The sequence below is a fragment of the Sinohyriopsis cumingii genome, chromosome 18 (assembly GCF_028554795.1).
Source record: "Sinohyriopsis cumingii isolate HCF-2022 chromosome 18, ASM2855479v2, whole genome shotgun sequence".
Classification (NCBI taxonomy): domain Eukaryota; kingdom Metazoa; phylum Mollusca; class Bivalvia; order Unionida; family Unionidae; genus Sinohyriopsis; species Sinohyriopsis cumingii.
Genome location: NC_142978.1, coordinates 41762476 through 41785722, shown reverse-complemented (window position 1 = coordinate 41785722; position 23247 = coordinate 41762476). Strand labels below are relative to the sequence as shown.

Below are 23247 nucleotides of genomic sequence, written 5' to 3'. Positions count from 1 at the left end.
TGACTTATGATGTTTTAGTTTGGTTCTAAATGAAAATGGTGCCAATCTCATCTAGTATAGCTCCAACGGGAGCCATCTTAAATTTGTTGGTATTCTTACCCTTCCAAAACGGAAAGTCATATTAACATGGGGTTACAGTTTCTTGGCCATCAACGAAAATAGTGCCAATCATATACCCAGTAAATGCAACACAGAATATTATTTGAACGTACTGGCTTCAACAGTCGTTGGTAAAATGAAGAAATTGTCGCATCTTAAATTCATGTTAAACAAATAAAACAGAAGAGCTCTATTACCTTCGAGATACTCTTGATTTGATTGCATTACGATATCATTAAAAGTTTCGTTTCCAGTTTTGTAATTCAGTTAAACTATAAGTTCTTGACAACTTACGAAGAGTATGGATAGATCATCTTTCTTCAAGTTTTGAAACAATTACTAGAAACACATACGATAAATTATAAATTGAATGTCGTCTCTGGTATATTGTTTCTTTAAATACAGATTTTGTCTTCTTTGAGAGTAGCATAAATACGCTAAATTTAAAAGAATTGTCAACATGGCAAACAGTTCCTCAAGAATTCTCGAAATTCCTAAGCCAGACAGACACGATTGAGAAGAAAGCGATTCTATGGAACAATTCTGCAGACTAAACCCTTTTAAGTGAACCTGACCACTATATTGATACAAAATTAATTCTTTTATTTCATTTGAAAGCTTAATGAGTGATGATGAACACATTTGGATGACCGTTACACTTTTCGGACCTTAATTTGATGGATGCCTCTGCATCTGATGCATTCCAAATAGCAAGGACATGCGTTAATAAGACTGAGAAGAAAATCGGGAGTTTGTTCCAATAAAGTATTTTATTACCAAAAACCAAAATGTAACAGACAAAAGTACTGGTATCACTCTACAAATTACGACTGCCCCTCACAGGAGAGCATATTCAAAACACACTACAGTGCACTGCAGTGATTGGCAACAAAAAACAAACAAAAAAATGCAGTATGGTGATCATGTATTTATTGAGATTTAACAGCGAGATTTAAGAATGATGAGTCTGTAATAAAGTTCACACGCATTTTGATTTATAATGTTTATTTCTTTGGATTCAAAATTAGCACCACCCGGGTGTCCAGACACCCCCAAAGTTCGATGGATTTCCTTTCTTGTCGTTAGGGGGATGCATGGCAGGAACAAGGTGTTTTCTGTACTCGTCAAGTATCCCCTGCATCTTCTTAACCAAAGCAGGTTGTTCGCGTGCCAAATTATTGTGCTCATAGGGGTCATCTGCAATGATTATGTACACAATAAAGCATTGTTACGATTGCTATTCTAAATATGCCTCATATTCGTACAAACATCAATGTGAGAGTACATATGAATGACGATACTGGACACCATATTGCAGTTGACCTTTGAACAGATAATAGAGTTGGTCTAGATGACCTATTTTAATCATACGTTTGTTCTTAGAATTACATGATCACCCCGTGATCAGCCAATTGTAATAACTGTAATATAAAGAAACCGAAAAGGCTGCCAATAGTTGTTCTACGTTATGAACAGGCAATATCTCTAAATTTAGACAATTACATAAAATTTAATCTAAAATGAAATTCCATTAAGAAGACTTTAAAAGATTTATCCTTAGAGAAAAGCTTGGACTTCTTTCATGATTGTGGTTGACACAGTATTTTAAGGAATTTATATGTGCTATCTTGTTTTCATATAGCTTATAAAGACTTTTTTTTTACATCTTTACGTGTTATCTTGCGGATATACATATTTATGTTCATTTGGAACACTTTGAATTTTTGGCATTGTTGGAACGTGATTTTATTCTACCGACATGATCTGAGACCACAATACATACATACATACATGCATACATACATTTTGTGAAATGTCATATTTATGTTTATTTGGAACATTTTGAAGAAAAAAAATTCCATTGTTGGAACGTGACTTTTAAACGGCACTAAATAACCAGTATTCTACCGACATAACCCGAGACCACAATACATACATACATACATACATACATACATACATACATATTAAACGTTATGCTTAATAGAAACTTGGCTATACTACCCACGTGATTCTCGGCAAAGCTACCGGTTGGCACCGTTGGGGCTTGACAAAATAGATAAAGAATATATCTTGGAGACAAAGGGTACGTTTCGAGTAAAATGCTTCATGTACAAGAAATAGAGAGAGAGAGAGAGAGAGAGAGTATCTTGAATATCTTAAACATTTAAATACTAACGTACCTTTTACGTTAAAAAGTTCTGCTCCAATATCTATCGATGAATTATCTTTCTGATAGGACCAAAGATAATCCGCATGTCTGTAATCAAATTTCTGGTCAGCTGTAAATTCATCTGGCTTGTACCAGCCGGGGTAAGGTCCAGGGTAACCTTGTATCAGTTTATAGTCTCCAACCCTATATAGAAATTCAATTATGTAAATTATTTTCTTTCAAAAAGCGTTCAGTTTTGGTTTTATTTCAATCATAACATAATTATTGTATGCCACATTGTAACATTACATCCTCAAGCAACATTCGTGGAGTTATAACATTGTTAATAGAATATCCAATGGTTCTATATTTGTAATGGACATTCTGAAGCTGACGATTAGTACAATATGCAGAGCACATCAAGCAGATATCATTGCAAACTATTATTGAGCTCTGTTGAATTTCAACTAATGAATATAAATTTAGGCCCCTCTGTATTATCTAACTGAGTATATATATTCCGTCAACAGCGAGGAATGGGGCGTGGTATGAACGTTTAGGCTTAAAAAGATAATAAAAATGCTAGTTGTTACTTATTATTGTAATAAGTGATATCTTTCTTGGATGTACCTATATATTATGTCTAAAATATTTTTGTATATCCCTTGATATCTGTGCTCTACATTCATTTTTGGTAAAACTGATAACTGATTTTAGATGCAAAATATGACAAATTCAATCAAAATATTCATTCTCAGTATCACTCTTTATAAATTATTTTAGAGACTATAGTACAGTTTAACCCCGCTATAACAAGAATTCGGATATAACGCGGTCGTGGCGTGGCTCTCGAAATTTCGTATATTCATTCGCACATGAAAAAAATATTTGTAGTTCAAAGTACATGAACTAGTGTATAAAATTTATTATCATTATGGGGAAGAGATCGCGTATGAAATCGAATTTATGATGGTGGCGTGACGTGATTCCTGAAATTTTAAATACATGTATGTGTATTTTTCTCGTACCGGGAAAGAACTTTTTTTTAAGTACGAGAAATAGTGGGTAAAACGTTTATCATCATTTTGGGGAAGAGTTCGCGTATGAATTTTAATATAATACGATCGTGACGTAGCTTCTGAAATTTAACAATGTCACCAGGTTCTTGAATTGTTACGCCAAAATAAACATTATCGCAAATATTACTTATTATTGGTCCATGAGTAACGTCAGTAAGTCGTCTTTGTGATTGTCTTCAATCAATTCTATATACAATCGTTGCTCAATTAATAGCTAACATGTGTTTGTTCTTTTACTGCATACACAACCAAGCAGCAAACAATGCGTTGGTTGATAAAAGATTCTCACAGTTTAATAAACATCCAAAAACAAAAGCCGCCAAGATGTTTGCTGGGTTTGGCGGTGTTATTAGACGCAACCACTTGACCAGTAAATAATGTCCGCTTTATTGGCTGGTAAATGAAAGGGTATGAAATTGTACATGCGTTCAACTGTACATTTTTTTTTTATAAAAGTGACTCGTGACCATTGCAGGCCTACTGCATTTATTTCTCGGGTTTTACATGTGTATGGGATTTTCTTATGAATTCGTTATTATTCTCCTATCTTTCTATAAAAAAATATTTTACCGTTTTGGAAAAGAAAGTGCACTTTGCGCAATAAAATTTATTATGATTTTGGGGAAGAGTATGAATTCGAATATAATACGATCGTGGCGTGGTTCCTGAAATTTTAAATACATGTACGTGTATTTTTCTCTTACCCGGATAAACACTTTTTTTTAAAGTACGAGAAATAGTATGTAAAATGTTTATTATCATTTTGAGGAAGAGTTCGCGTACAAATTCAAATCTAATACGATCATGGCTTGGCTTCTGAAATGTAACAATTTCAATAGGTTCTTGAAGTGTTATTACTGATCCATGAGTAAACCCAGTAAGTCGTCTTTGTGATTGTCTTTAATTAATTCTGTATACAATAGTTGCTCAAACAATAGCCGACATGTGTTTCTTCTTTAACTGCATACAGAACCAAGCAGCAGACAACGCGGTGGTTGATAAAAGATTCTCACAATTAACTAAACATTTAAAAAAAAAAGCCGCCAAGAGGTTTGCTGGGCTTGGCAGTGTTATTAGACGCAATCAGTTGAACGGTAAATAATGTTGTCTTTATTAGCTGGAAACTGAAAGGGTACGAAATTCGAAATGCGTTCAGCTTTAAAAAAAAATGATAAACGTGACTCGTGACCATCGCAGGCCTACTACACTTAGTTCTCGGGTTTTACAATGGTATGGTGTTTGTTTATGAACTCGTCATTAATTTCCTATTTTTCATTAAAAAATGTTTTACCGTTAAGGAAAAGCAAGTTCACAAACGCAAGTCGTTCTCTGTACTTTGCGCAGTGATTAGTATAGAAGCTTTCACGTTTTTTTCGATATTCACAAAATCTGAATAAAAGTAATATGCACGCTGAAAGCATGTGTTGATTGTTAATTATTCTTGCTGTAGTCGTTCAAACGAATAGACGTACAAGCGTTAAATATTGGAAATTTGCAATGGATAAATGTACACGGAAACGCATATGAGAAAATTTTAGCGGTATGAAATTTGTACAGACACTGTTCATAGAACCTGGAACGTAATGAACCGTACACGTCTTTCGCCTTTCTTAACCTAATTTTGCTGTTACTTTTTCCCATTGAATTCAGACACATAATGATTGTGACAAAATTATTGAATAGTTTAAATATGTATGCAATTTTGGCAATGGAATTACATGTAGTATGGATTAATTGCAAGCCCCGACGGCAAGTAAACGGTGTTGATACTCTTTTCATGCTGTATAGTAGACGTTGAATTCGGACACAATCATCTGGGGAAAAATTATTAAATATTGTAAATATGTGTGCAGTTTTTCGATGGAATTACATGCATTATAGATGAACCGCATTGGATCGTTTATCTTAATCATCATAGGCATTGTATTCCACGTCTTGTATCCTTTACCTTACTTATGATGGGCATTGTATTCGACGTATTGTATCCTGTACCTTACTCATCATGGGTATTGTATTCGACGTCTTCTATCGTTTACTATACTCATCATGGGTATTATGTAAATTCACCTGATTGCTTCGTGTCCCTCATCAAGCGTCAATACTTCATCAATATGGTAGACAAACTCTGTCCTTTTTGATTCCGCTCCTGAACGTATCTCTTCCCATAAATTTATGCCGTCAATGCCAGTGTCTACAAAAGAACACAGTGAATTTATAAACTAAATATGCGTTTTTATTTAAATGTTTCCATATTATAACAGGGCTATCTCCTCTAGCAATTTGTAAAATAAGTTATCTTTCACTGTATCATTTATTTTTATGCTGCAGACCATCTTATCCACACTATCACGTCTAAAACACCATCAAAGTCAGGTTAGAAGGTATTTTATAGAGAACTAATGTAAGCTTTACAAATGGATCTCTGTCCATTCTATTTCTATGCAGGACTGTTGTTAGTTTTTATAAATAAACAAATAAATTAATACAATTTAACAGATATGCGACCTTGCAATACTCAAACAAACATCCCGTAAGTTGTATGCCTACTTTTGCATCATGAAAGCTATTTTGTATTCATCAACTTCGACATATACATCAATGCACCATGAACTGTATTTGTGCTCATCAACTTCGTCATACACATTATTTCACCATGAACTGTATTTATATTCATCTACTGCGCCATATACACTATTGCACCATGAATTGTATTTGTATCCATCAACTTTGTCATATATATCATTGCAAAGTTTTTTATCAATGAAAGGTTCGGGGACCACCATTTGTCTTACCAGGTTGTCCACCCGCAGCTGCGACCAGTGTTGGATTCCAGTCAACAGCGTGAATCAGTCTAAAAGTAAAATATAATACAGTTGTGAAGTTTCTTGTGTTGTTAAAATTCAAACCCTTTTATTAATCAACGTTCACGCTTTTACCACGAATAAACCAATTCAAGGACCGAAACTGTATCGAACTAAATTGAAATTGCTGAAACAAAAACTCTGGGACCAAACTTGTATAGAGTATAGAAATAATAAATCGTATTCTCAATTAGTACAGTAGTGAATTATATTGGAACTATTTAGACTAACCCCCATTTTTAGAAAAGAAAGTTTCGATTGCACTTCTATACAATCCAATAAAATAAAATCAAATTTTAACTGCAAATATTGAGAAAGTATATGTTAATATTGGCGATAAAACGGGACAAGCTTTCTTTCCTCCTAAATACAATTATTATGCTATCATATAAAATAAACATGCACAGTTATCCTTTCCTAGAAATATATCTGGTTCACATATGGCACTGTTTATACTTCAGAATACTTTCTTTATCTACTCGGTCTCTGGAACAGGCAGTAAGGGTCTGTCATGCATTTTTAGCACTGAGTAGCGATGTATTCGTTTTATATTGGTTGGAATATACAAATGTTTCATGGATTTTAAGACATCTTAATGTATGCCTGATGAGTTTCTTTTGCAATCACATTCTATAGCAATTCAGTTTTTAACATGTTAATCAGTTGGTAGACATTAATGAAATCCCCATACATTGGTTCATATTTTGTACCAAATAATTAAAGGAGATATATTTCAAATAATGACCTATTAAGAAAAGCACCACAATTTTGCAACTACAATTAAACTATCAGAGGCAGTTTTGTACAGTTTGTAATGAATTGCAAATGTATTTTTCCTCCCATTGATATTGACGTTTTGTATATGGACTATGTTCAAAGATCATTATTTATCTGTTAGTTTAAATCATAATAAAGAAATATCTTACAAAGATATATCATTATAGATTACATTAGAAGCCTATATGGTCTTTAATGATTTGTTTAGAAGCCAGAAATGGTGTTTTGACAGTGGAATTTAATAATTAATTTATATGGCTAACACAAGGCTGAATAGAGGGGTCCCCCCCCACAAAAAATGTCCAAACACACACAAATGTAGTCACTTGAAATGGGACCATCGTTTTATTCTTGCGCATGTTTATTGGCTATTGTACACACTTTGAGTAAACAGACAAAGAGATTTTTGCTTTGGGTGTCCTTTCAAGGAAAGTCAGAGCCCTCTTGAAATTTTGGAAACTCCCACCACCCAACACTTGACTTGATCGGGCCCTGCTTTAAGGTGTTTGAAGGTGGAGTTTAATGATTACTTTACAAGCTAACAATTGTTTTTACTGTGGAATTAAATGTTTTCTTTCGAAGTATATAAGGTGGCTTGACAATGAGTTTAATAGTTACTAAATACTATACATTGACCATCCATGTCCAATAATTACCCATCATATGTATATCCGGTTCTTTTCAAACCAGCTCCGTAAATGAATGCTGAAGCACGTGTTCCGCCTTCATACACCGTTGTTTTTCCGCCACGTAGGGGATAGTTGTTCCCGTAGAATGTTGGCCAACCGCCATTCTTAAATATACATAAAATATGTGACGATTAACCATCTTAAACTCAGTAACGAATACATTCATACAACATACAGAGCAGATTAAGCATAGCAAGAAAGTATATTTACGCGTCCAGAACAGTGACTGAAAAGGTCTTATTGAATTTAGAGGAATGAAACTAACAAATTCAGCTCTTTCCACGTCACTAAGTAAGTTAACTTGTGTACCTAAGATCAAAAACATTTTAATGCCGTTCGTAGCATGAATATGAATTTTGCTTTGACGCGTATTTCTCTCACGATTTTAATAAGCTGACGTTTGTGAAATTCTTTTGACGCTTGCTAAATCGATAATAAGTTTCTTGTGTCGGAAAGGTTTGCATCATTTGAAAAATATCAATTCATGCATAATATAATGTATTTCACATGCAAAAAGAAATGCGATAAAAGATTTTTTAAAAGTTAAGCATCCCACCCTATTATCACATTTATGTTATTAATTTTATGAATTCATCTTGTTTGCAGGAAAAACATTAATTCGTACAATTAATAAGCTTAAAAGAAAGGAATACATAGAAAGAAGTACACATACAGCGTGTGCATTGAAAAATGTCAAAGTAAAGTAATTCTTTCTTACATCTGCAGTGAAGATGATGAGAGTGTTATCAAACATTCCGTTACGTTTCAAACTCTCCGTGATATTCCCGATTGCTTCATCCATCGCAGTAACCATTCCTGGATAAGTTTTTTAAAAAGTCGGTTTTACGTGATGTCAATTACACCAAAGCCACATAGATATCAAACCACTTGTTCGTATTTTCTTATACCAGCTTTTTACAATTCTTTTTCCCCAGTCGATGATCTTTTCTAAAAGTTATGCTTTGAAGACAACTCAAACAATTAAATTCACATAGTCAATGAACACTATATGTATCATTGCATTTTCTGCAAAAGCATGTATTAAAATTAAATTACCATACTTTTAAAATGCAGGAATTACCACACTGTTGATGAATTTACCAATGATTTTAATGCAATTACCACACTTTTGATGAATTTGTCATACTTTAAATTAAAGAAAGTACCATTTTTTAAAATTAAATTTCCATACTTTTAAATAAAATTAATACACTTTTAACATAAAGAAATCACCAAACAGTTAATGAAATTACATACTTTTAATGAAATTACCACACTTTTAATGAAATTACCAAAGATTTTAATGTAATTGCCACATTTGTAATGAATTTACCATACTTTAAATTAAAGAAAGTACCATACTTTTGAATTAAATTTCCATACTTTTAAATAAAATTAATACACTTTAGACATAAAGAAATTACCATACAGTTAATGAAATTACCATACTTTTGACGAAATGACCATACTTTTAATGAAATTACCACACTTTTAATGAAATTACAATACTTTCAACAATGGATCAAGAATCCCATAACAAAACAATATAAAAGCTGAATTGCATAAGTCAAAACGTCGCGCTCACTAAATTTTTTTTCCTTTCTAAGTTCTGATGCTGTTTTTCGCCGAATAAGCACAGAGAAGAACATTTGCAACAGACGAACAGGTTTGAAGGGAAGATAATTGACGACCGTACCGAGCATAGTGATATAAATAATGCATAGCATACACAAGGCCTTGATTTCAACAACTAATGTATAGCACGTACAATGCCTTGATTTCATCAACTAATGTATAGCGCGTACAAGGCCTTGATTTCAACAACTAATGTATAGCATGTACAAAGCCTTGATTTCAACAACTAATGTATAGCACGTACAATGCCTTGATTTCAACAACTAATGTATGGCATGTACAAGGCCTTGATTTCAGCAACTAATGTATAGCACGTACAAATCCTTGATATCAACAACTAATGTATAGCACGTACAAAGCCTTGATATCAACAACTAATGTATAGCACGTATAATTCCTTGATTTCAACAACTAATGTATAGCACGTACAATGCCTTGATTTCAACAACTAATGTATAGCATGTACAAGGCCTTGATTTCAACAACTAATGTATAGCGCGTACAATGCCTTGATTTCAACAACTAATGCAAAGCATGTCCAAGGCCTTTATTTCAACATCAGAATAGTAAAGGTCTTGAGCAATGCAATACATCAAGACATAAAAACTGGATCGATTGCAGGGTTCGAAACGTCTGGACCTAAACAATACATCACGACAGCCGACCTAGGTTGCTCGGATGGCAGGATTCGAAAAAGATTTCACGTGACAACTGAGACATTCTACTGGAAACGGAGCCTGAGCATAGTACCCTTTGATATCGTCAATTTAAAGAGTTATGAAACAGGGTGACATTTGTGTCTGACGTTACGCCTCCAAATGAACACGGCTACATTGTTGACCTTACGCCCCAAAATGAACAGAGCGATATTTTTGTCCGACCTTACGCCTCGAAATGAACAGGGCGATATTTTTGTCTGACCTTAGGCACGAAATGTACAGGGCAATATTTATGTCTGACCTTAGGCCTCCAAATGAACAGGGCAATATTTTTGTCTGATCTTACGCCTCAAAATAAACAGGGTGATATTTATGACTGACTTTACGCCTTCAAATATAAATTGTGTAATCATCACCTGAATACTTGCGCCTTCCTTCCGTTTTGACGTTTGGATACAAATCTTCGTATTTCTCCGGAACCTTGAGTATAGTTACAAAACAAAGATTATATATATATATATATATATATATATATATATATATATATATATATATATATATATATATATATATATATATATATATATATATAATGTTAAACACAAATTCAAGCTTAAGTAATATGTACTTGTTTGACAGAAGTAAATAATTTATGTTCTAAATTACATACTTATTATCAACCAATAATTCTTCTTTTTTCTTTTTACGTTGTTGTTGAAGTATGAAAGCTATAAAATGAGAATAAAATATATCGATTAAAACAATGTATCGTTTGCAGAATGAGCATAGACCAATAAAATAACATCTGTGAAGAAGAGTCAAATAAGCAGGTATTTCCGCTTCATCTGACATTTTGTTCTGATTTGACGTGTGCAATTTGTGTGCTCAAAACATTTAAACTGCACGCGTGGCTTGAATTCAGTTGTCTTTCAATCTAAAAATTCAGGTATTGTGCCCTTCGTAATCTATCATGTATCAATAACGAGTTTAAGATCTTGCATCAAACTGCGCGTACAAACCTTTCCCTGAACATACAGGAAATTCTTTGAATACACTGGATCAAACATTTCTCTTGTTCTCATCAAACGGTTTGCACACTGCACACCGTCAACGATCCCCATATTCCATAATATGCGCAATTAAAGGTGGTGTCACGCAGCTTGGCTCACTCTCTCTGGTCGCCGCAATTATTTACAACGCTAAAGATCTACCAAAGTGAACAACGAACCCACCTGTATTGGCTCGTGAACAGACTGAAATGGTAAGTACAGGAACATCGGTTGGCTTTTGTTGTGCTTGGATATAAGAAGATCGGCTCTTGTGGCATAGGTAATCTGAAATAATTTAGATGCAGTGGGGATGACAAATAAAGATAAATTAGCTCTCTTCTCATCAGTATGAAGAGATAATAATTTGAACCATCTGAGCGCATTATGGGAAAATCAAAAATTCAACAGAACATTATTTAGGTTGCTCATCAGGAAAAGAACATTTCTGTTATAGAACAAATTCCTACAGGGACTATTGACGTCAAAATAATCAATGTAGTTTGTTACAATACATGTACGCTTTTTCTTATTCACAAAAAAGTCAATATTTTAATGATCAAAACTCGTTCAATACACTGAGACAGGGAAAGCAGTATGTATATGTACAAAGTGTATTCTTTGTTACCGGAGAATATGTCATGTCTCCCTTGACAACCTCTTTGCCATCCCGAAAGTCAAGACCACCCACTGAAAAGGAAAGAATAATGATCGTATTGCTAAATAACACAGACTGTATTATATATGATATAAGAGGTTACATAGAAAGTTTTCCAGCTAGTGTATATGACTAAATCATTTATGAAAAGCTTTCATCTATAGTTCCCTCCAGATTAAGAAATTTGTGCTCAGATTCTAATAATCGTCACTCATATATAATACAATGTGATTTCATTTAAAGCAGGACTAAAAGGTTCATTGCAGAAAATATAAATAACAAATTTTCTTTACCTTGAGAACATCTTGTTACCATCCTGTACCCCAAATCGTTAACAGTGTCGCGGACATTTCGGGATGATTTTACTAGCAAATATAGTGCGTCACTATGATACTTTCTGGGGCCTTCGCGAATTGCAATATTCTGTATTCTGACTGACTGTTATATATATCTATATTTCCGTTGAGAAAATGGGTAGTCGACATAGGACAAGTGCGAGATAAAAAGGTTGTTTACATCAGAATTATACATTCTAATTTTTACAGTTGTGTAGTGGAAAGCGCCTTGTAGTTGTGTTCAGTTATTCCTTGAGAGGATTTAACTGTTTAAGTATTAATTGGAATTACAAAGTGCTCATTGACTTTAGGACTCAGTCACTATTTTGGAATTATTGTGAATTTATTGAAGGACATTCTGGATTATAGCATTTCCATATACGAAGACTGTTGGCAAATTATCACACTGAAGGCTACTGACACATCAGCGTAAAACATCTGTCCGTATTTAAGACTTGATAATTTGCTTTAGACACGTCTGTACACTGTTACAAATGCGTTTATACAATAAGGTCTAGCTGTGGAAAGGTAAGATACATACGTATAGTTTTATTGTAGTAATCCTCCTGACCCTGGTAATATCCGAGGAAGGTGTCAAAACCGCGGTAGGTTGGAGTACACTCCCATTTGCACATCCCAAGATGCCACCTAAATAGGAAAAGAATCTAATAATTTTGTATAGATGGTTCTACGCTGCTGGCATACTAAAAGGATTTTCTTATTCTTTCGAAATGGTTCCTATCTGTGTACCATGGTTCGGCTTTTGTCTGTCAGTTTATTGTATTATTGATTTGCACTATAAGGGTAAAGAACTTGAACGAAATTCCCACTCGTCCCCATCTCCACCCCAATTTATTGGACAATTGACTTCAAACTAAGTTAAAAACGTAATGGGATGAAGAACCTTGTCAAATAAATAGTTAAGAACTGTATAGGATGACGAGCTTTGTCAAATATAAATGACCATAACTGATTGTTAATTTTAGTTTTAATTTTAGTTCCGTCTCATATTTTGTACTACAAATAGAAATAGGCCATATAAAATAATCAACGTTGTAACTCTCTCCGTATCACATGCAAGTTTAAATCCATTCGAATCACGTGTCCTTCTAGATATCCATGTGCAAGTTTAATTTCAATTATCACTTTTCCAGCGTGCATAGGATTTCGTTTTAAGCTGGTCCTATGTTTCTGTAGTAATACACATCCCAAGTAAAACAACGATGTGGACGTAGAACAGAGAGAAACATTTCTTTATAGTTTCCGTTGAGAGGCCTCTAACCACCTGCCGAGGTTACAGATAATAAAACTAAAAGAATAAAATGGTTCTTAATCTAATATCATTTCATAGTCAAATATTTATTCGTAACGCTCTTAGTAATTACTCTTGCTGACCACTTACTTTCCGATTATATGGGTGTCATATCGCAGTTGCTTTAGCTTACGTGGTAGGAATGTTAAGTTTAGCGGTGAACAACATGGCTGTTCGAAATGATGAAATAACGTGCAAAGGGTTACGTACATTATAGTGAAGAGGCCGATGGATTTTACCAAATTGTGAGAACTTGTCGCCCTATCTCATGTGCTGTAAATATTGCAAATCATAAGTTTAAACCGATGAACAATGAGATTAACTGTGGTGTGACTCCTACATCCCATAAAATTGTACCCTCCAATTATATCACTATACAATAACTTGATTCCCTGACTACTTACTTTCCAATCATATGGGTGGCATACCCTAATTGCTTCAGCTTCTGTGGAAGGAATGTTAGGTCGAGTGGCGAGCAATATGGCTGCTCTGGAAGGATGACCAAGTGCTACAACGACATCGAACGATGATTGCTTTTTAAATACGACAGAGATACAAAGAAAGAAGAGAAATATCTATTTTTTAAAATACTAAAATTGTTTAGGATGTAGACATAGATAACGTTATTTACAGCCAATTAGCAATGTACAATATATTCTATATATTACCGACAAAGAGTAACAAAATATGATTAACTTTAATAATTTACTTGACGACAATAATAAAACGTATATTCTATTTATAATTATCTCGTATATATTAATAAAAGAAACTAAACTGTAATCTAAAACAACATACAGAAAATTGAAGCAATCGAACAATAAAAACCTGAATATATCGTAAACAATTACATGGATAAAATTTACGTGAATCAGAATTTAAAAGTTTAATTACAAGAAGTAGAGTTTTCCTCACAAAATTCGTATGTAAAACGTTGAAGCATTTAACTTTCTAATTTTTGTTATACAGTTTTTACATATCTGTGGGTTATAAAACCTCAAATCACGCAATCATCCATTGACTGGTGAATATTGTCTTGTATTACTAATGGATAAAACACTGTCTTGTATTACTAACGGGTAAAATATTGTCTTGTATTACAAACTGATAAACATCCTATCAACAAGTCACTAAGGTCATTATGCAGAAGAGAATGGAACCCTGTCGCTAATTGTCAGTACCATGTCGCTAATTGTAAGTACGTTGTCAGTACCCTGTGTCGAGTTATCAAAAAAAAAAAAAATTGAATGAGTACAGAAAAGTTTATCCCTTTTGTACAAAAATGAAAATCGTAGATTCCTCTTATGAAACGTACAAGGAAAAGAATAAGGTGGTTGTTGATATCCACGTAGTGCAAACATTATCGAGATCACACCAGTTTTCTACAATACAAATCTTACTCAGCTAATTTATGGCAGGGCGTAATTGCTTAAAAAAAAAGTCTCCGATAGTTTCATCTACCTTTCCTTGACTTTGTTGTTTTCTTTGCGCTTATTAAAAGTGAACAAGAATGTGTATTTTTTCTCTAGTATTTATTGTAGGCAAAGGTCGCTGCCATATTATTTTACGTCCAATCGTTCCATGAGTTCATAACGCCGCAATACATAGTGAGAAAAATACTGACGTCATATCGCAAAGATCACAATACATGATTACGTTTTTAGGATATGCGTACCAGGAGTTGGTTTAAAAGGCAGTCCTCTTTTGTGTAACCAACACTTACTGCCCAACTCGAAATGACTTATTGTCTACATTATGAATTAATCGATATTACATCTCTTGTTTCCTAGGTATATACCAGAAAATGTTACATAGTCGGTACACTTTAGATATAGCGTGTGCAGTTTAATATGTGCGATATGACAGCATGTTTATGTGATTGTGGTTGGTAAAAAAAAGCCGAAAAAATTCTTGCTTATTTTTCTGTTTACTATTTGGCAGCGACCGTAGGAATTTTCCTTACCCTGCGTTCTGGAACTTTTTTAAAACAATTACTATCAACATTTTGGAGGCCATTTTTCGAACTGATTGGGAAAAAGAGAGTGCGCTGGGGTGGGCCTGTTACAAGTACCCCACCCTATGATAAGCGTGGTTTAAATGTTAACTTACAGGAATAAATAAAGTCACCTCTGTTTATAAAGGGATATGTACATACCCCTGTCTCCCAATTAACAATGTTATCAAACCAACACATTTTTACGCTGTAAAATAGCTCCAATGAGCTAGTGTTTCTTATGTCTCTATATCTATATTGCAAGTATCCGATCACAAATGCATTAGAGTATATCTAGAATTTCTGCATCCAGTGATCATCCCTCACATAAATATCCATCAACTTTAACGCTTAATGGAAACATTCTCATCCAAACAGATGTATATGGCTTGACTAACCTATTACCTTTCTGTCCGATGACGTTATATGTGTCAAATGTTCTATTGCTTTAGAAGAACGGTTGCTCTTTGAGTTATAATTTGCAGATAGCATCTAGTTTTAAATGTTACTGGTTATATAACTGCCAATTATTAATTTAACCAGCGTCTGAGACTATCATCTGAGCCAGTATAAAATAAATTATTTGTTCTTCTTTCGCTCGAAACTAAAAAACTACTTCCATTAAAATAAAAACAGTGTGATAAACAGAATCTCAAATGGGTAATGATTTAATATCGAATTTATGATACTCGTCGAATAATTTATCAACCTGCAGAGAGGATGCGAGTCTGTTTGATAATCATATGCATTACATTTTTCACTTTCTCCTTCACTGAGTCAGTAATATGCGTGTCGATGGAGAAATAAACATTTCTGCATAATTTCCAAGGAAAAAATAATGCAACCAGATGTAATTTCTATTTTTTTGTGAGCGTGCTTTGACGGGTTGCAAATCGTCAGTGGGATGTTATGTTAATTTTCTATTGAATTGTTTTAATTTTTGGGGGAATGATCACGTAACAATATTTGTTCCACTTTGAAAAGATTGCGACCTACCTGCATTCCGGACTTGTATGGATAAACGCCTGTCATAAAGGCGTGTCTGGACCTGAATAAAATATATTTTGATAAGTTGCACATTCTCTGTCTTATTACTGGCGGCGTAGCAAGAAAACCGTAAATTCTCTGTGCATTTTATATTCCTTTATTGGTCGTGACTATTGTAACTCTGTATGACTATTATGTATCTTATTTATAGGTAATTTCCTTTATGGGAAATGACTATTTTAATTCTGTATAACTATTATGTATGTATATTTATGGGTAATTTCCTTTATGGGCCGTGACTATTGTAAGTCTATTTATAGATAATTTCCTGAAGGATGAAAATCTTGGAAGAGTCAAAATGTCTAACATACAGGCATAAAAATTGTTACAATAGCAAATAACTCTAGTGAAGATAAGCTATAATTATGCCTGCTTTAATGCAGGTCTTTGCAGTACAAAAGGTTTTGCAACTTCATCTGCAGTGAATAGTCAAATGACTGCCAAAATAGTAAATTGGTACGTGAGAATCATTCCACCCCTACCCACCCCACCCCACAACGTCCTGTTCTACTATACGAATTAATAGCAATATTAACATTTATTGAATTATATTGTCAAAGAAAGTGACATATGTATTTTACACAATACTAACGTTTATTTTATTCTATAGATAACTTTGATTTTCTTAATATTTGTTGTCTCGACTGGGAATTGTCCTTATTGCCCTAGATATACTTTAGCTCCCAATTTCTAACAACATTTTATATCCTTCGTACAAACTGGTGTGCATGATCTAATTACAAACTCTGATTACAATATATCCATAGAAACATAAACTCTGATTACAATCTATCTATAGAAACACAACACAAACTATGATTACAATATATCAATAGAAACACAACCTCTGATTACAATCTATCTATAGAAATACAAAATCGGATTACAATATATCCATAGAAACACAAACTAGGATTACAATCTATCCATATAAACACAAACTCCGATTACAATCTATCCATAAAAACACAAACTCTGATTAAAATCTATCCATATAAACACAAACTGTGATTATAATCTATCCATAAATAAATTAATTCTGATTACAATCTTTCTGCAACACAAATACTGATACCAATCCATCCATAGAAACACAAATTCTTAGTACAATCTGTTCAACGAAACACGAATTATGATTACGATCTATCAATAGAAACACACACTCTGAGTGAAATATATTCATAGGAACACAAACTCTGGTTAAACTCTATCTATAGAAACTCGAAACACAAACTGTTTACAATCTATTCTTTAAATCACCAACTGTGAATACAATGCATCCATAGAAAAACAACAACACAAACTCTGAATATCCATACAAACAGAAGCTTTGATTACAATGTGTCACGTTGCCTGCCCGCAATTACGTAAGTCAAGAACAAAGGAATTTTGTTAGAAGACATGTATATACGTTATACCCCACGGCTATAGTGGTCCTGTTCGTAATTGTTAAAAAAGCCCAGCTTGTTGGGTGCCACAAATCACTAGTGGACGTTGAAAGCTTTGTTCAAGACCCTTATTGGCGTCTTAAATATCCCCACGCTGACAGACGTCCGGAGCATTGTCTGCTAAGTTGAATAGAACAGGGTAGAATAGATATCCAATAGGAATTGAGAGAGGGTGTGGTCACCATTTCAACCCGAATTTAACTGAGTAATTTAGACCAGAAACCTCAGTCATTGTGAAACACCTTGGCAAGAAGTTGTAGCAATACCTCCTGGAAGCCACTTGTGAATTGGCGGAAAGACTTAGGAATTTCTAAGGAAATACAAAACTTCGTAAAGGAAGCTTTATGAGGACAGACTTCCGATGTGGTTAAGTCCCGAGTCTCTAGGAGAAAGACGGAATAGAGACTGGTTGAGAAGTCGATTGTGACTCGAAGGATAGTAGGAGAGCAGATTCAAAAGCAGGAGGAGGAAAAGGAGTCGTTGAGGAAAAATTGGTGAAGGAGCAGTCAAGAAGAAGGAGTTAGAAGAGAAGTCGGAAGGAGAGAAGGAATTGTCGGGATAGGAGAGATACAGATGAATAGAAAACAATGACAGGTGGAAAAACGATCTCACACTATAAATCACAGGATACAATAGACTATCACTTGGTCAAGAGGAAGAAGAGTGATTAGGAAATGATTATCATTTGAATATTGAATTGTATTAAATTGTTATTCCTTTGAATTTCACGTTTGTGTTCTCAATAATTTAACTGTCGGCAATGCTGGCTAGGGGCTCGGTGCCTTACCTCTCTCTATCGTTAATTTCACTTCCTACAAAATCGAGCCTGGGTGGGACTTCCACAGTAATTTAAATAATATATTGGGAGCACTCCACCCCAACCCTACCAAACGCCACACAATGTATCGATAGAAACACAAACTCTGAATAAAATGTATGCACATAAACACAAACTCTGATTACAATGAATCCATAGAAACAACAAATCTGAATAATTTCTGTCCATACAATCTTCATATAGAAACAACAAACTCTGAATACAATCGATTCATAGAAGAACAAACTCTGAATACGATTTATCCATAGATATACATTTATTTTTTAAACACGTTCAGATTATTAAACACCTGATGTTGAATATTAACTCAGCATTGCTTACGTCTCTCCACTTGTCTTCAAAATCTGTTTAAAAAACGTCAAATAAATACTAAATAGGTGAATTTAAAAAAGAAATGTTTTTGGCTTTTGTACTACTTTGAAATAACCCGAGTTGTTCGATATCTTTTAAGATACTAGAGTGTATGGAATGATGACATTTTATCCATTGTTCCATGTCCGTTGAGGTACAACAATGCAAGGCCGGGTGACATTTTATCCGTTGTTCCGTGTCCTTTAAGATACAACAGTGCAAGGCCGGGTGACATTTTACCCATTATTTTATGTCCTTTAAGATACAAGAATGAAACGCCTGGTCAGATTTTACCCATTGTTTCATGTCCTTTAAGATACAACAATAAACGGCTGAATTCGTTTTGCCCATTGTTCCATGTCCAAGAGGATGCAACAATGGAAGGCCTGATTTCTTTTTATCCATTATTACATGACTTTTAAAATACTAGAATGCAAGGCCTGATGACATTTTACCCATTGTTCAATGTTCTTCAAGATTCTAAAGTGCAAGGCCTGATGACAGTTCACCAATTGTTCCATGTCGTATGAGACACTAGAGTGCAAGGCCTGAAGACATTTTATTCATTGCTCCAATCCTTTACATTATTATAGAGCAAGGCCTGGAGAGATTTTACCCATTGTTGCATGGCCTTTAAGATACTACAATGCAAGTCGTGATGAGTTTTAACCAATTAATATAAGATATATAAATCCATTGAAGAAACGAAACTTAAAGCTTGATAAACCGAGAAAAGAACAGACTAAGGACGGATGGTCATTAACCCTCACACACACACACACACACACACACACACACACACACACACACAGATACACGTGCGCGCGCGCACAAAGAAACGAATAGTCATATAACAATTAATACGGGGAAAAGAAGATAGCCACACAGTATAAAACTATACCATGTAGAGACCAAGAACAATTCTCTGATTTTTGCATTTTTGCTTCATTTTTCTCTTCCTGGTTAAAAAGATACTTAAATATTTCAAAGCGCATCTCTGTTTCTCTGTTTCTGTGTTCTATCCATCCCTTCTCTCTTCAGTGATGATAATACTTACGGGGTACAGAGGGGCTCAACATATGAGTGATTGAGGATTACCCCTTCATTAGCCAGCTTGTCGATGTTCGGAGTGAGCATCCCAGGATTATGGAAGCCCACATCATTCCAACCTGAAAATCAATTTTGTTTCTTTAAACACAATCATGCATTAACAGTTACAGACGCTTTGGCCATAATTTCACACTCTCTCGCTTTTTCATCTGAGGGAAATGATAAGATGCTTCATTCAGACCCCTTGGATATTATGTTGTAGAAATCGCCTGTAATATGTGTGAGGTTAGGGTTTAATTTCATGATGTGGGAGAGGAAACCATAATTATCTTTTCAAAGAGATAACTCATGAAAACTTGATAGCGCACACTTATTCCACATTTGGGATGAATATCTAAAGTTTTAAAGATGAAATCCAGGTAGAGGCAAATTCGTAAGTGGGTTCGTCAGTGGCAACCTCGCCTAATGTCAAATCATCGTCTGTAACGATTTTATAAGTGACCCTAGGTGTATAGGCGTACTGATTATATGAAGGATAGAGATTGTTAAGATAAACCGAATCTTGAAATTACGTTTTTTACAGTCTCGTGGGGTTCTATGTCACACGTCGGTGTCTGGTTTCCTGTTAGTAGGGTGTATTAGTTAATTTTAGACTTGTGAATTTGCCTGTTTGGCGGAACTGCGGCTGGATTTGGAATTTATTATTTTAATTAATTCATTAGTGTAGCCAAATTATTTTATTCATTGCAAGGTAGAAGGAAATGTTATGCTTCATTTATGTAATTAAGTGTAAATATTAAATTCAGCCATATAATGCGTGATATATATTTGTTATTTGTTATTTTTTATTCTTTCCGTAGTTGTCTTTGTTTGTTACAGGTATCACTTATTCTGGCTCGTTACAATTTCAACTTTGCATATATTATCTTATATTTTAAGTTCGGAACTAATAATGATTGACATGTTTTGATATTCAGAACAGCTAATTTAAACGAGGACTACTGAAATGCGGCATGTAAACACACACACACACACACACACACACACACACTTTCTGTATTTGTTGCAAAGTTTGGTAATCCTCGAACGAAGAAACGACGGTATCTATAAAATGATCTTTTTAAGGAAAAATAATTCAGTTATTAAAACGAAGACATCTGTATGGCCGATTAAAGCGTGTCAGCGTGATCATTTTGGTGCATTTACTCAGATTAAATGAAATATTAATTGTTGTTCTAAAATTTATGCCAGAGTGTTTTAACGAAAGTGTATATTAATATCCAGATTATTGGATTATTTTCACGCTAGATGTCATTAAAAATATTGTCGATCGCTTTTGACTTTTACAATGGTAGCCAGGTATTAAAATGGGTCAAGAAAAGAGGACGTCGTGTCTATTAATATAAATAAAAATGTCCTACTAATTTTTCAAGAAGTACATCTTTCATTATGACGTCACAATGCGGGACATTCAATCAGGCTTGTACTGGATCCAGCCTTTAGGTTGACCTATTCCGAAAATGTCCACGTTTTTTAATATTGATTTTGCGGTATGTATTTCTCGGAGTGTTTATATAATGTGACGTGCCAAGGAATAAGGATACACGAGGATCGAAATAATGCGAAGAATCTCATTTATATACATGTGCAATCAACACTGAAAACTTGCACCCATTACAGAAAGAGTCGGTACTAAACGCCTAAATGAACTCTGACTTGTACTTTAGTTTTATAATTCTTTCGTGTTCTTTTTCTTCTTAAATTAAAAATATTGATTCCTTGGAAAAATTACCAAATAATCAAAAGTTATATCAAACAATGCAGTCATTGTGTGTTTCAAACTACGAACCATGATGATAAATTCACACACTCACTGGTCCTTCCATCCATTTATATTGTATGCCCCTCTATAACAGTATAACTGGGCGCCATGTCATTGACCCTTAACACCCTTTCTGCGGGAGTTTTAAAACAATACTTTTTTGTGCATATTATGTATAATGCGCTTTTAAAGTGACATAAAACATGTCTAGAACACAGAGAGAGAGAGAGAGAGAGAGAGAGAGAGAGAGAGAGAGAGAGAGAGAAGAGAAATACATCGAGACAGATAGACATATCAATAGGTAAATGACTGACCGAAATCATCTGCAACAATGAATAAAATGTTTGGTTGGGCCCCTTTCACGCCATGAAAGTTGCAGCAGCACAGACAAATCCAAAGACAGATTAAGACCCGAGTCATCTCCATATTACTGTTCTTAATGCACTAACACACGTCGAACCCTTGCTTGCCTTGAGCGTGCTAGCTAAGTTTCCAATGAACAAGTGTTATATATATATATCATTAACTGTTTTCGGTCAATATTTGGGACGGGGACATAATCTTAATATAGGTTCAGTCAACTCTGTCCCAGTCAATAGGTGGCACGCGTACATTATCTTCATTCGAGGATCGGAAACTAGTATCAGACGCACCCTGCTTCATCCTGCTCACTATAACAGTCTTATCAGGTTAATATGTCATTCCATTTATTCGTTTTACCGTTCTTTGTCTTATACATTGGAGAAACTGTTGACCCGTATTTCAGTGATTTCTTTTCTGATCCAGATCGGGGATACGCACGTTGTTGATCATCGTGAATTAAGTTGTATGGATTAAATGTACATAAACTTGACACTGCTCAACATACAGTTGCTAAGATAGCAGATCTAAGTTTCGTCCGTCTGTTCGTCAGATCCTTACTTTATCCTGCAAATCAAATAATGTACTTTGCTTATTCATTGTTTCCCAGTTACAATCTTTAACAGGCATGAAAAGAAAAGACAATGATCTTGCTAATTTTGAAGGGAAGTCAGTGGAATTAAAAGAATATGACGTTCATTTGAACAAATACGAGTCACTAGATCAGGGGAGCACATCCTTTTTCGGCCAAGGTCCAGATTGCATTTTCTAATACCACTCGAGGGCAGCAAACACTAATTTCTTTAATATAATTAATGTTCACGGGCCAGATTTCTGTGTTGTTTTAATTTGCACTGAGGGCCGGACAGAACATGTTCGCGGGCCAGATCAGGGGTTGTGCAGAATTAGGCTTATTTTCAAATTAATATAAAGCACGCTGAAAAGACAGCCATGAAGAAGGCGAAACAACAACTTACTCTGAAGCTACACCATCGTCGGACGTATACCAAGAGAGACCTTGGAATTAAGCACGACT

General features: G+C 34.4%; 2 protein-coding genes across 2 annotated transcripts in view; one reads left to right on the top strand and one right to left on the bottom strand.

The window, feature by feature from the left end:
* LOC149776485 (uncharacterized) overlaps positions 1 to 23247 on the top strand; it is a 150238-nt gene that overhangs the window by 78653 nt on the left and 48338 nt on the right. The window lies entirely within an intron of this gene.
* LOC149776487 (arylsulfatase J-like) lies at positions 1031 to 22340 on the bottom strand. Its single transcript, XM_089940917.1, has 14 exons — positions 22166 to 22340; positions 20037 to 20148; positions 16292 to 16343; positions 13707 to 13810; positions 12532 to 12638; positions 11626 to 11687; positions 11184 to 11285; positions 10368 to 10431; positions 8376 to 8473; positions 7625 to 7761; positions 6123 to 6181; positions 5398 to 5521; positions 2283 to 2455; positions 1031 to 1296 (listed from the first exon to the last, which is right to left on the bottom strand). The coding sequence occupies exons 1-14, from the start codon at positions 22275 to 22277 to the stop codon at positions 1124 to 1126; spliced, it is 1479 nt and encodes a 492-aa protein (XP_089797043.1). The 5' UTR covers positions 22278 to 22340; the 3' UTR covers positions 1031 to 1123.